This window comes from Miniopterus natalensis, chromosome 9 (genome assembly GCF_054644295.1).
Source record: "Miniopterus natalensis isolate mMinNat1 chromosome 9, mMinNat1.hap1, whole genome shotgun sequence".
In the NCBI taxonomy this organism is placed as follows: Eukaryota; Metazoa; Chordata; class Mammalia; order Chiroptera; family Miniopteridae; genus Miniopterus; species Miniopterus natalensis.
Window position 1 is genome coordinate 29,862,806 of NC_142089.1, and position 14,115 is coordinate 29,876,920.

A 14,115-nucleotide genomic window follows, 5' to 3' on the forward strand; every position below is an offset into this window, starting at 1 on the left:
GCATAGAGCTGCACTCCATTCTGAATATAAAAAGGACAAGTGGGGATTTATGGATAAAGAGCAAGGTGGGGAGTCAGTGGATGTAATATTACTAAGAGGAAACATTAGGGATAAGGGGAATTCTAGCTAAATCTACTTGATAGAATTTTTGCTCAAGGCAAGTCAAGGTGGTCAGATACCCAGAGTGGCAGATTCTGGCTAAACTGACTCACCTAGATTCTTTCTAAAACTGGAATAGGTGGGCCAAGCACAAAACCCAAGTCAGGACCTTTTAGGCTTAGAGGAGCCTGGCAGAGTTAGGTCAGGGAGAGTCCTTGTCACTGCAATAGTCCTGATTACTATTTCGGATTTAATATTATGTTTTGTGATTAGGTCCCACTCTGGTCTACAGAGCACTTCCCAAGGACTCCTTTCTAAAGTTGGGTTACAGAGAGAGATCACTGAATAGCTACCTCCTTGCAAAGGTACATGTGGATGCCACAGGCATTCAAGCTAAATCTTTCCCCATTCCCTTGTTTTTACACACTGAAGGAAGAGTACCATGATGAAAAAAGATGTAGTCCTTTCCCGTAGCCTAATAAAGGCAACGGGTATATAATTCAAATCCTGACTTTACCTCTTAATAGCCATGTTGTTACTGAACTGGAACTGGGCCCAGAGTGGGTCTGCCTCTGGCCAGCCTGCAGTGTGTGGGTCCTTGACTTTGTGTAGGAAAGATTTCACAGCACAAGTCCAGGTGATTTTGAGAGTATGTTTATTAAAGTTGGGGACAGTGAAACAAGGAGGGGCTTAGAATAAAAGAAATCAACAGGTCCTGGCCGATATGGCTCAGTTGGTTGGAGCGTCATCCCATGCACTGGAAGTTTTATTCCCGGTCAGGGGTACATATGGTAGGCAACCAATCAATGTGTCTCTCTCACATTGATGGTTCTTTTCTTTCTCCCTCTCTCTCCCATCCCCTTCCTCTCTCTCTAAAATTCATCCATCAATCAAAAGGAGCCAACAGGAGAGAGCCTAGGCAAGGCTGCTTTGGCTCTCTAGAGACATAAAGGAAAAAGTGAGCAAAGGTGGGGTTGCTGTTGGCTCACTGAAAAGTCAGAGGAAAGGGGGCCTTGGAGACAGATTCAGGGGGTTAGCCTGGTAGGAGCTGCCACTGCCCATGAACACCCCCCCCCCCCCCGTTTGCAAGTCTCGTGGGGACCCTTAAGAGTTTAGGAGAGAAACGTAAAGATGCTTGCCTGCCTGAGAGGAAGAGAGGCGTGGGTGTGCTCCTGAGAGGGAAAGCATGTGCTGGGTCCTTTTTCTTGAGGGTGATGATTCAGAGGCAAAGTCTTCTTTAAGAAGCTGTTGCAATAGTTTAGAGGATACAAGGAAAATGGCAATGGGAGGAAAAAGACATTTGCCTGAAATTTTCTCCCCCAAAGACCCAATGATTATACTTTTCCAAGTTAGAGAGAATTAAGCTATCATTTTGCGGTATGTGTGAAAGATTCTGATGCAAACATGGCATAAGTTTTACACCTTATTAGGTGGGAGCTATTAATGGGAAGGGAGGCAAGTCTTGGAGCAGAGAGAATACAGCAAGAGAATTAAATTTAATATGGGATATGAGTGCCTTTAAATAAGATAGTGATTTTGTAGAATAGTGACTCCAAGAATCCTTTCAGATCCTCACCCAAGTGGTCTAATTACTACTCTCCCCTGAGTCTTCTAAAAACCTTCGGTGGATGAGACGGAGGACTCGTCTCTTTGTCTTCCCAGCTGGAGCCTGAGCTCCATCAGCAACAAGCCAGGTCTGGTAAATCAGTTGTCCTAGTGCTTAACGGAGCCTCTGTCTGGAGCCTATAGGATTAATTAATTAATTAATTAAATCAGTAAATGGTGGATAAAAGAGAGTCAAGGCCCAACTCTGTCTTCTTGTTGCATGAATATTAGAAGCCTTCTCATCTTTCTTGTTCCCTTCCTTTGCATACATTGCTTTTTGAGTTTTGTTCATTCAACCAAGAAGAGAGCCTGCTCTACCTCAGGCAATGTGCCAGGCCTTGTGCAGAGGAGGGACAGATGGTTCAGCTTGATCAGACTGTGACAGAGAAAAGCCCAGGTACTGAAAGCACAGAAGAGGCGACTAACCGAGACTGGAGGGTCAGGAGAGGCTTCCCAAGAGAAATGAAGTTGAGCCCAGGAAGGCTGAATGGGAATAATGGTTGGCCTGAGGGAGGGAGGTCTGGAGTGAGTTTCTGTTAAAGAATAATAATATGAGTAAAGGCCTCAACCAGTTTTCTAGAGAACCGCAAGTATTTAGCCAGCCTAGAGTTTAGAATGTGTGAGGAGACAACGGTGCTAATGAGATTAGGGAGGTAGGCAGATTTGAAAACCATTTAAGAATTAATACTTAGTCATAACCGTATTGGGAAGTTATCGAAGGTTTTAAACAGAATGACGATCAGATTTGCATTTTAAAAGGTAATGCAACTGTCAATAGTGGACTGGACGGGGCAGCGGTGAATGCAGGGAGAGCCGCCGCGAGAGCAGTGCGACAGCGCGCGCGCGAAATGGTGGTGGCTTCGCCCGGCGGTGGGAAAGCAAAGAGAACAATCTAAGATACGCAGCTGGAGGAAGACTCTCTGGCTGTGATGTAGGAGGATAGGAAGCGACTGGATAGGGAAGGTTCATGAGCGAGCTTGGACTTTAAGGGATAAAGGGGAAGCCATTAACATTCTAACAGGAGTGATGTTGACGTTCCGTGGGAGTGGTATATTCGGACACAGGTTCATAAATCTCTGGGCAGAAGGCGGCAAGGAGACTGTCCGGGCGGTGCGCAAGCAGGAGCTGAGGCCGCCGGGGAGGGAGAAGCCGCGGCAGGGAGACGCCGGAAACTTCAAAGGTGTGCAGTCAGGTACCGAACCACCGGAGCGTCAGCAGAGACGGACGCAGCTCCGGGAACCGCTGAAGAAGCTCGGGGTGGGGGTGGCGCAGCCCGAGCTGCCCACGCCTCCCGGCGCCGGGGGCGGGCCCAGAGCACGCACGGCGGCGTGACGCAGGGCCGCAGCTGGCCTCGTTTTGGCCGCCGCCGCCGCCGCCGCCGCTTTGAGGCGGAGTAGGATGAGGCCCGCGGCCGCGGCTCCGGCGTCTGCAGGGGCAGCGGCAGCTGAGGCAGCAGCTGAGGCAGCCGCGACGGCCGCGCCCCCTCCTCCTGACCTGGATTAGGCCCAGCAGCTCCGTGGCCGCCGCCGCCCCGCGGGGGGGCGGGGTGGGGAAGTGTTTCGTCTCCCCGCCCGCCCCCCCCACCACCTCAACGCCTCGCTGGAGGCTACTGCCGCGACCCCAGCGGAGCCCGCGGCCCAGCCTTGAGCCCCCACCCCCGGGGGCTGGCATGAGCGGCCCTTCGGCGGCGCCGGGGGGCGGGGGAGCCGCCGCCGCCTGAGCCCCGGCCTGCTGCCCGACCCCACCTCGCCGACCGAGGCTGACCGCGGAGCTTACGAAAGACCCCGCCACTGCTTTCTACCCTTCCCCCCACACCCCCCAATCACACACCCTAGCCCCGGAAGATGGGGAACTGCCTCAAATCCCCCACTTCGGATGACATATCCCTGCTCCACGAGTCTCAGTCCGACCGGGCTAGTTTTGGCGAGGGGACGGAGCCGGATCAGGAGCCTCCGCCGCCATATCAGGTAGGGGAGGGTGTGTGTTGGGGAAGAGGGGGTGCGAGGATTAGAGGCAGCTTCGGCCGAGATTGAGGGGGCTTCGAGACTGTCACTGCCCCTTGCCTCGGCAAGGCTTGGTCTGGGGGGCGCGTTTACCCGCTTAGGGCCGGATCTGAGGCTGGTTGCTCCCCACTCCCAGAAATGGGGGGATCCTTCACCTCGTCTCAAGCACGGTGTGGGTATGGTACTCCGTCCTTGAGTTGTGAGAGCCTAGTATGTGGTCATATATCCCCACGGCCAGCTGCTGGTGGTTTGCTTGTAGAGTTGGGAGTGACATTTTCCTGCCTTTATGCCTGAATCGAGATTTCCTCATCGCACTGCCAACAGGATTATGGGTTCTGGATGGGTGATTGCCCCCCACCCCATTTATGTTTTTGTGTGTGATTATCCTCTTCTCCCTCCCTCTTCTCCTCCTTTCCTGTTTGTATTAACTGAATCTGGTAGGTGTTCATTTTTCCTACTTGGGAGAAGATCTTCAAGTAGTGATTTTAGTCCCACCATTATCAAGTTAGTTGTTTGTGTGTGTGTGTATTTTAAGTTACTTGTTTACATATGTATATATTAATTTTTAAACCCCTCCTCCTTTACTCCACCCCATGACACACCTTTTAAACACTCTGGCTTAATAAAACCTGATTATCTTGAACTTTGGAAACCTTTAAACATGACTTGATAAATACCTTCTGTTACTTGTAGTTCTCCCTTTGTATCAAAGACTTTGTCCTAAATAGTTTCGTTTCTTTTTGTGCAGCAATCAGGATCCCCAGATGTGTTTGCACAATTAATAAAGAGCTAAGCCCTCTTGAGAAATCTCAAGGTAGATATGTAGATGTTATAATTCGTAATATATTCAAACCTTTCCTCTCCTTCAGTTTTAAGTGATGTTGGTTAAAAACTTTTTTTCTAGAAAAACTTGCATAGTTAAGTGACTTAATTTTTTTCCTGAGGGGGTTTAGTTTTCTTAATTGGGCAGTCTCCTTTGTTATTTCTTGGTGACATCATTATCTAGTGTTATTCTTTTCTCATTCCTGTGTAAACCAGTGTCTCATGACACCAGAAAAACCTGATCACACAAGCTGGTTTTCTGAATGAAACCCTTCAGGAGCTTTTCATAAATACCAATAAAGTCCAGTCTTAATTGTGGCGTACAGAAGCCTCCATGACTTATCTCACGTTCTGTATCCCAGGCTTACCAGTACACCAGCCTATTCATATCTCTCTGCCTTTGCTCCAGTTGCTCTCTCTGCTTGGAGCCAGCTCTTCCCCCAAGGTCAGCCAGGTGAACATCTAAACCTCTGATGACTGCTCTCCTGTCACCTCATATCTGGAGTCTCTGCATTCCCCTCCCTCCCACTCTGAATCCATCACTCCCTTGTTTGTGTCCCCCTGAGCCCTCTACACTTCCACAAACAGCACGTATAACACTTGAGTGTTAATATCCTTGTTTAGTTAGATGTGTGTCTCATCGTTAGGGCATTTCCCTCTTCCCACAGTGTAAACTGCATACAGGTAGGAACGCTGTGTCTGTCTCCTGTTTGCTGTTGTATCCCCAGCATCTGGCTCATAGTAGATACCCTGTAACTGTGGGATAAATGAAGACTGTAAGCCTTGAGAACAGGATACATGTCCCCAGTGCTTTGTGCAATTTCTGGCACAGAAAATCACTTCATTGTTGAATGAATTAATGACTTTGAATTTGGTGTTATGTTTTGTAAGTTTACACACCCATTTCTGCCAAAGAATTGTCATAGGGGAAGTCTCTTAAAAAATCCAAGCTAAATTTGGATGTCTTTCTGTATCTTTGAAGCAACTAAATTGTTTATATTTCACTTTTTGTTTCCCTCAAAGTACTATAAGACTATGTATGTGCTTATTTCAGTTTCATGAGCAAATTTTTGTAGAAGTATGGATTTTTACTTCAAAATCTCCTTTCATGTTCTTAGCCCCTTTCCAGGCAAATTGAGTATCTTTGACTTACTGCCCTTTTTCTCTTATCCTTATGATAAAGTGTTGAGAATTGTATTTGTCTTTTCCAGGAGGACTAGATGATAATGAGAGGTGGGTTTTATTTTTTTCGTATCATGGAGTAACATTTTTTGAAACACATTATTTGTGACAGTGGGAATTTTTTGTGGTTGTCCTTTCCTGAAATGAATGACCCAGATGCTGATACACAAATTTGGTTGATATCAACTGAAAGAATATAATTTCTTAAAAATGGGAACATAAAAAGAGAAATTTTAGTAGGAAAAATTTTGTTCCCCATGAAGGAAATAAGATTTTTAGGAATGGTTTATTTAGATGACCTGAGATCCACCAATCCAAGGTAAATGATTAATATTTTCAGTGAAAACAGCAGTAACCTTTTTTCCCCTTAAATAGTATATAATTAGCAGAGTTACAGAAATATTGACTAATTTCTTTAAAGGATAGTCCTAGCTGCACTAGGATTAAATTTGTTTTCATAAAGGAAATAGCTGAGTATAAAGGAACACACTGGTATTTTTCTGTAGTGAAAAGAGGTTTTTGTGTTTGTGTTTCACAATGTAAATATATGCCAAGAGCTCCAAGTTCTGGTTATTTCTTATTAGCAGGATCTGAGAGATTTTTATTTTGCTTAAAAGTAAGTACTGTACCATTACAGTCAGAGGAGTTTCTTTTGTAGCTTCCTAACTGGTCTCTCTTGCCTTCCCAGTAGGTCTGTTCTTTTTTTTTCTTCTTTTTTTTAAGATTTTTAAATTCATTTTTAGAGAGGAAGGGAGAGGAAGAGAAAGAGAGAAACACCGATTGCCTCCTGCACACCCCACTACCAGGGGTAGAACCCGAAACCCAAGCAGGTACCCTGACCAGGAATGGAACCAGCACTAGCAGCCCTTTCATGCATGGGACAGTGCCCAGCCAACTGAGCCACACTGGCCAGGGCCCAATAAGTCTTTTCTTAACTCAGCAGCCAGAGTGATTCTGATAAAACAGATCATGACACCCTGCTTAGCCTTCTGTGGGTTCCCATTTCATTCAATATAAAAGCCAAAGTCCTTACAGTGTCCCATAAACTCTACAATCTACACCCTCTGCCCCACACATACCTCTCTACACCTCTACTACTCTCCCCAGTGCTGGCTTCCCTTTAGCCTTTCTGGCTTTCTTGTTCCTAGGATACTCCAGGACCTTTGCCCTGGTTTCTGTTCCTGGAGTGCTCTTACCCCAGGTATCACCATGGCTGACTCCCTCACCTCCTTCAAGTCTTTACTCAAATGACACCTTCTTAAACCCTTTCTGACCACCCTTTTTAAAATTGCAGCCTGCCACAACATCCTGGAATTCTTCATTACTCTGTTTATTTTTTGCCCCCATAGTATTTATCACTAACACTCTATCTTTACTTACTATGTTTATTTTTATTATCTGTCTCCTCCCACTAAATGGTAAACTCCCAGAGGAAAGGGGATTTTTAAAAAATACTGTTTTACAAGTATCTAGAACAGTGCTCAGCACACATTAGGCACTCAATTACTGGTTGAATGAATTGATTTCTTTTAAATGAGTTAATGTATTTATTTTGAGACAAGTGCATTTGAATGTCTTATAAAAACTATGTATATGCCTAGTGCCTTTTTTTCTTCATTACGGATCATTTTTAAGGAATCAATTCTAAAAATAAAATCTCAATAATATTAAATATAGGAATGGGTTTAAAATAATTTAATTTAGAGTTTTGTTCACCCTGTATATATTCTATAACAAAATGTTTATTTCATAAGAAAGTACTTGAATGCTTGTTCCTAAAGAAATGGGAGGGAAGAAGTTAGAATTTTGCTTGAATTAGAAGGTAAAAACAAAGAAATTTAGCATGCCCTCTATTCTCTCTTTCTGGAGTGTTTAGAAAGAATACAAAGGAAATCTGCCCATCAAGGGCTGTCTTAGAAGGGTTGTGAGAGGGAGGATAAGTCACGATAAAATAGAAGGAAAGGGACTGGTAGGCAGCCCAGCACCCAAAGGTATACGTGAACAGGTTGAAGTACTACTGTTACTCTAAGACCCTGTTTGTTATAAGCTAATTCAGGAGTGGCATTGTATTAAAAGAGCTTAATACTTCATTGAACAACAACAAAAGCCATTTAACAGTATTTCTCTCTGGTTATATATATAAATATTGGTTTCTCTCAGTTTTGTAGCAGTTATGTAACTTGAGATTTACTTATCTTTTCCTCCTGTCCTATACTTTGTGATTAACACATTTGAGATTTTAAAATCAGAAGCAAAATTAGTTATTGTTAATACAGCAGTGAATGCAGGTGTAGCTCTGTTTTTGGAGTCTGATAGATCAGATTTCATATTCTGGTTGTCACATGTAAAATATGAAGAGAGTTTATTAGATTATGTTGTGTTTTGAGGAGCTTCTTTCTCAAATAACAAAACATAACATTTTGGGTATTTCAAATTGTGACTGAATAAAGCTTTCTTCAAGATACTTTAAAAAAAAAAGACATGATCCCTTCTTTACAACTCATTAAAAGTAAACCCCATCCTTTAAAAGTCTATAATATAATCACTATAATATAGTGCTTATTTTAAAGCATTCAGAGTGATAATAATATATTAATATCTTGTTTTTCTGATACCTTTATGAAGTTAAATTCAGGTAATTGAAGATTTCTTTATGTTTTAGCATTTTTTTTACCATTGTGGCGGAAATTACCCCAAAACGCAGTTCACATATCTTGGTCTTATGAACAGATTATTTAACTTTAAAAAAATGCCCTATGTATGAAATTTTATCCTTCCCCTCTTAGAGTTCTACCTTTTCACTGAGTTGCAGATCAGCTCCAACTTTTTTTTTTTTTTTTAAACATATCTTTATTGATTTCAGAGAGAGGAAAGGAGGGGGAGAGAGAGAGAAACATCAATGATGAGAGAGTCATTGATCGGCTGCCTAGCCCGCAGCCCGGGCATGTGTCCCAACCGGGAATCGAACCCCGATCTCCTGGATCCTAGGTCGATGCTCAGCTGCTGAGCCATGCCCGGCTGGGCCCAACTTCTTTAATAAAGCCTTCCCTGACCATTTTCCCCCCTCACTCCTGAATTTGTTTGTATTATTTATCTAGAAATCAGATATTACCTTATAAATCAGCTCTGATACTTTAACAATTATTATCATTCCAGATTTCAGTTTCCTTAAAAACTAGAATGATGTAAAATTTTAAATTTTCTTAGTGGAGTAGAATGGTATCTTACACATTGTAGACACCCAATGACTATCTTAGAACTGTGCCATCTCCCTTTTACTGTCACCCCATAATTGAGGTCCTCATTACCTCACACAGTAACCTATTTAACATCTCTACTCCCCATTCATTTCATTCATTGTTGCTAGAGAAATTCTTTCCAAATCAGATCCCTTGCCTCTTAGTCCTTAATGATTCTTCATGACTCGTCACTGAAGAGCTCTGTCTTAAATCTCTGTCAAAGTCATAATCAGGCTCCTTATATACTTTCCCAGTTTTGTTTTGTTTTTAAATCCTCACCTGAGGATGTTTTTTCCATTGCTTTTCAGAGCGAGTGGAAGGGAGAGAGAGAAACATCGATGTGAGAGAGAGACATCAATTGGTTGCCTCCCACACATGCCCTGACCGGGGCAGGGGATGGAGCCTGCAACCGAGGTACATGCTCTTGACCAGGAATCCACCCTGAGACCCTTCAGTCTGCTCTAACCACTGAGCAAAACCCTCCAGGGCGCTGTTTGATTTTAATTATAACAATGTCACATCTCCTTTACTGGAATCCAAGTCTGATGATTCATCTTTGCATGGCTAGAACTATGCTTTTCACATAATAGGCATTGTAAATGTAAAAATCAGTTCTGTTTTTCTGTAAGAGTATAGCTTCTTTTAAAAAAGATTTTATTTATTGATTTGAGAGAGAGAGGAAGGGGGAGGAGAGAGACACTGATTTTGTTGTTCCACCCATTTATGCATTCATTGGTTGCTTCTTGTATGTGTCCTCACTGGGGGTCAAGCCTGCAACCTTGATGTATGGGAATGATGCTCTAGCAGACTTACCCGACCAGGCTGGTTGTTTGCTTCTATATAAATTTTTCCCAGAATCATGTGTTTTAGTGTTTGGTCTTTGTACTTTAAAGGGTTCTGCTATTTTCCTCTCCCACATTAACTATTTTTATTTGACTATTCAGTTTTGTCCTGTTCACTTTAGTTTATAAAGTGCATGAGATTTGGGAAAGTTAATCTCTCTATATAGTTTTGATTCAAGTTTGGTTTGTGTTCTATGTAGTTCAGCTTGCCTTGGTCTTTTTAAAATGAATAAGCAAAGATTAATTGTTTGCTTATTTACTTACAATCTTTGTTGCGGGGGTTTTGTTTATTTATGCCTGATCTCCCACTCTAGATGTCCTTTAATTAAGGCTCATTCTTTGCCGTTAAGCATGTATGTACCTTTAAGAGTAGGACAGTCTGTGTGTCACTTTAATTGTAGAGCTAATTATAGGGTAACTTGAGAAGATGGGATAATAAGTTACTTGGTACATAAGATCCAAAAACTTGACTTTCTTTAAAAAAGAATAGGCTGGAACAAATTTCCAGAAGTCAATTCCTTACCAGTAACTTTTAATAATGAATTTAACAAACACTTATGATAGTGCTAACATGCTCAGAATTCAGGATTTTTGCAATTATAATATAAATGAAGTTAAGAGTGAGGTGATGAAGATACTAAAGACTCACAGAAAGTAGAAATGTGAATGAAAGGTGTAAGGAAAAGCTGATTTATAGACAGCCAAAGTGTGTGTTTTTAATGGTAGAAGAGCTTGCTATGTGCAGTTGAGAAGTAAAATGATAAGGGAGAACTAAATATATTTTCTGCTCTTGGAGAATCTGCCTGACCTTTTGATTTTGACATTCAGTTTGGCTTTATGATATGTTGCTTTTGAAGTCTTAGAAGAGTTCCTTTATTTTAACTGATTATGAGTACATGAAGTTCAGCCCTGTCCACGTGGCTCAGTGAGTTGGAGTGTTGTCCTCTATACCGAAAGGTTGAGTGTTCAATTCCTGGTCAGGGCACATAGCTAGGTTGTGGGTTCCATCCGTACCCCCTCCCCCCGCCCGCACATTGGGACACATATGGGAGTCAATGGGTCAATGTTTCTCTCTCTCTCTCTCCTCCCCCCTTCCTCTCTTTAAAATGAATTTAAAAACAACAATATATCCTCGAGTGAGGATTAAAAAAAAAAAAAAAAGAATACTTTAAGTTCAGTTTAATGTGAATGCACATATACCTGTCTTTTAATTAAATAGCAAACCTTGAGTGTCCTCCCAGGGGCCAGTTGAGTAATTGTCTTGTTACTTAATCCAGAGAGCATACAGTAAGGTAACTAAGGGATCTGAAAGTGTGGGAAATAAAGCAGTCCTCCAGGTATATTTGTTTCTAATTTATTAAAATTTTCTGAATTTCTTATGAAGCTGAATGGCTTTAAGAAGAATGAGACTTTTATAACTGATCCAACTAGTTAAAATTACATATAATTTTGTATAACCACTTAATTATATTTGGGGGGGGACGACAATTTACCATAACTAAGATTCAAGGCTTTAAGGCTAAAAAGCAGGAGGCTTGATAGCTATTTTCTATCAGTCAGCAAGTATGTGTTAGGCACCAAGGGGAAAGGACAAGATTAATGTATATACACAAAGCTTTTATTAGTTCAGTGTAAAATAGTATATAATCAAGTATTACATTGTTGTAAACTTTGAAGTTGGAGGATCAATTTGTGATAAAGCAGTGAATCACAAATTTACTTTTTAGGTTCTGAAGACTTTAAATGAAGTCTTATGTCAACATCAGTGTAAAAAGTAAATAAAAGCAGCCCTGGACAGTGGCTCAGCGGTTAGACTGTCAGCCTGCTCACCAAAGGGTCTCGGATTCAATTCCCTGTCAAGGGCACGAACCTGGGTTCGATCCCTGGCCCTTGTCAAGGTGCATGTGGGAGGCAAGCAGCTGATGTAAGATCTCTCTCACATTGATGTTTCTCCCTCTCTCTACCCCTCTCCCGTCCTCTCCTCTAAAAATCAATGGAAAAAATATCCTCGTGTAAGGATTAAAAAAAAAAAAAGAGTAAAAGCAAAAGAGCTGCCCTTATTAAACTATGAGTGGGGTAGCCAAAAGAATAATGAGTAGGTGGTGACCATGAATTGTATAATCTTATACAGTTAGAGTGTAATATACAGGGTGGGCAAAAGTAGATTTACAGTTGTAATACAACTACTGCAATAATAAATAATAATACAAGAATAAACTGTTGCATACTCACAACTGTAAACCTACTTTTGCCAACCCTGTATATGTGTGTATAAACCTTTTTATTGCTTACATACAATAAACAGTATATCTTTAATAGTATCTTAATAGCTTAATGAACTTTTACATATTAGAACCACTATCAACATATAATAGCCTATTTCCACCCCCCAAAAGACTCCCTCATACCCTATCCAACAGTCGATACCTCTTCCCCAAAAGTAACCACTATTTTGACTTCTTATAACCATAATTTTGTCTAGTTTTGAAGTTAAATAGAATAATTTGTTCAGCATTGTGAAATTCATTTGTGTTTTTATATGTATGTGACAGTAGTTAATATTATTTTCTATTGCTGTACAATATTCAATTGTATAAGTATATATTTTTTTATTCTTCTGTTGATGTACATTTGGGTTGTGTTAATTCTGGGCTGTATAAATCTGCTCTGAACATTCTTTTTTTTTAATTCTCACGTGAGGATATTTTTTCCATTGATTTTTTTTTTTTTTTTTTTTTTTAGAGAGAGAGAGAGACACATAGATTGGTTGTCTCCCACACACTCCCCAATCAGGACTGGGGATCGAGCCTGCAATGGAGGTATGTGCCCTTGACTGGGAATTGAACCTGCGACCCTTTGGTTCATGGGCTGACGCTCTAACCACTGAGCAAAACTGTGCAGGGCTACTGTGAACATTATTTTTATGTACATAATGTATATAAGCACCTGTTTATTTTCAGTATATATCCAAGAATGGAATTGCTTTGTAATGGAGTAGGTATATATTTAGTTTTTCCCACATTTTATTACAGTAATTTTCAAAAACGCAGAGAAGTTGACAGAATTGTTTGGACATCCATGTTCCCACTACTAAAATTCTGCAGTTAACATTTGCCATATTTGTTTTTGTTTTTTTAAGATTTATCTTTATTGTTGAAAGTATTATAGGTATCCCACTTTTTTCCCCCTTTGACCCCCTCCACCTTCCTCCCACCCCTTCCCCAAGGGCTTTACCCCATTATTGTCTGTTTCCATGGGTTATGCATATATGCATATAACTTCTTTGGTTAATCTCTTCCCACCCCTCACTTCCCTTCCCTCTTTCCTCTGAAATATGACCGTCTGTTGCATGCTTCAATGTCTCTGGTCTGTTTTGTTTGTCAGATTCTTTTGTTCATTAGCTTCTTAAAGAAGACCCTTCAACTTTTCCTGTAGTGCTGGTCTGGTGGTAATGAACTCATTTAGCTTTTTCTTATCTGTGAAGCTCTTTATCTGACCTTCAGTTTTAAATGATAGCTTTGCTGGGTAGAGCAATCTTGGTTGTAGTTCCTTGTTTTTCATCACTTTGAATATTTCTTGCCACTCTCTTCTGCCCTGCAAGGTTTCTGTTGAGAAATCAGCTGACAGTCATATGGGTGCTCCCTTGTAAGTAACTAACGGCTTTTCTCTTGCTGCTTTTAAGATTCTCTCTTTGTCTTGAACCTTTGTCATTTTAATTATGATGTGTCTTGCTGTGGGCCTCTTTGGGTTCCTCTTGTTTGGGATCCTCTGTGCTTCCTGGACTTGTAAGTCTATTTCTTTCCCCAGGTAGGGGAAGTTTTCTGTAATTATTTTTTCAAATAGGTTTTCAGTTTCTTGCTTTCTTTCTTCCCCTTCTGGTACCCCCATAATACGAATGTTGGGCTGCTTGAAGTTGTCCCAGGCTCCTTGCACTATCTTCATATTTCTGGATTCTTTTTTCCTTTTGTTCTTTTGGTTGGGTGTTTTTTGTTTCCTCATATTCCAAATTGCTGATTTGATTCTCAGCATCCTCTACTCTACTGTTGATTCCCTGTAAGTTATTCTTCATTTCAGTTCCTGTAGCCTTCATTTCTGATTGGTACTTTATTATGTCATTGATGATCTCACTAGTTTCCTTAATAATCTTACTAAGATCCTTGAGCATCCTTATAACCATTATTTTGAACTCTGTATCTAGTAACTTGCTTGGCTCTATTTCATTTAGTTTCTTTTCTGGAGATTTCTTCTGTTCTTTCCTTTGTGACATGTTTCTTTGCCTCCACATTTTGGCTTCTTCCAGGTGTTTGTTTCTGTGTGTTAGGT

The 14,115-nt window shown here is 41.3% G+C and overlaps 1 protein-coding gene across 1 annotated transcript in view; it reads left to right on the top strand.

The window, feature by feature from the left end:
• Positions 1-3,452: 3,452 nt before the first annotated feature.
• The window catches only part of RNF11 (ring finger protein 11), a 38,917-nt gene continuing 28,254 nt past the window's right edge, over positions 3,453-14,115 (top strand). Inside the window, exon 1 of the mRNA XM_016214173.2 lies at positions 3,453-3,671. Within this exon, the coding sequence (XP_016069659.1) occupies positions 3,549-3,671 (123 nt within the window). The 5' untranslated portion in view covers positions 3,453-3,548. The remainder of the gene's footprint in view (positions 3,672-14,115) is intronic.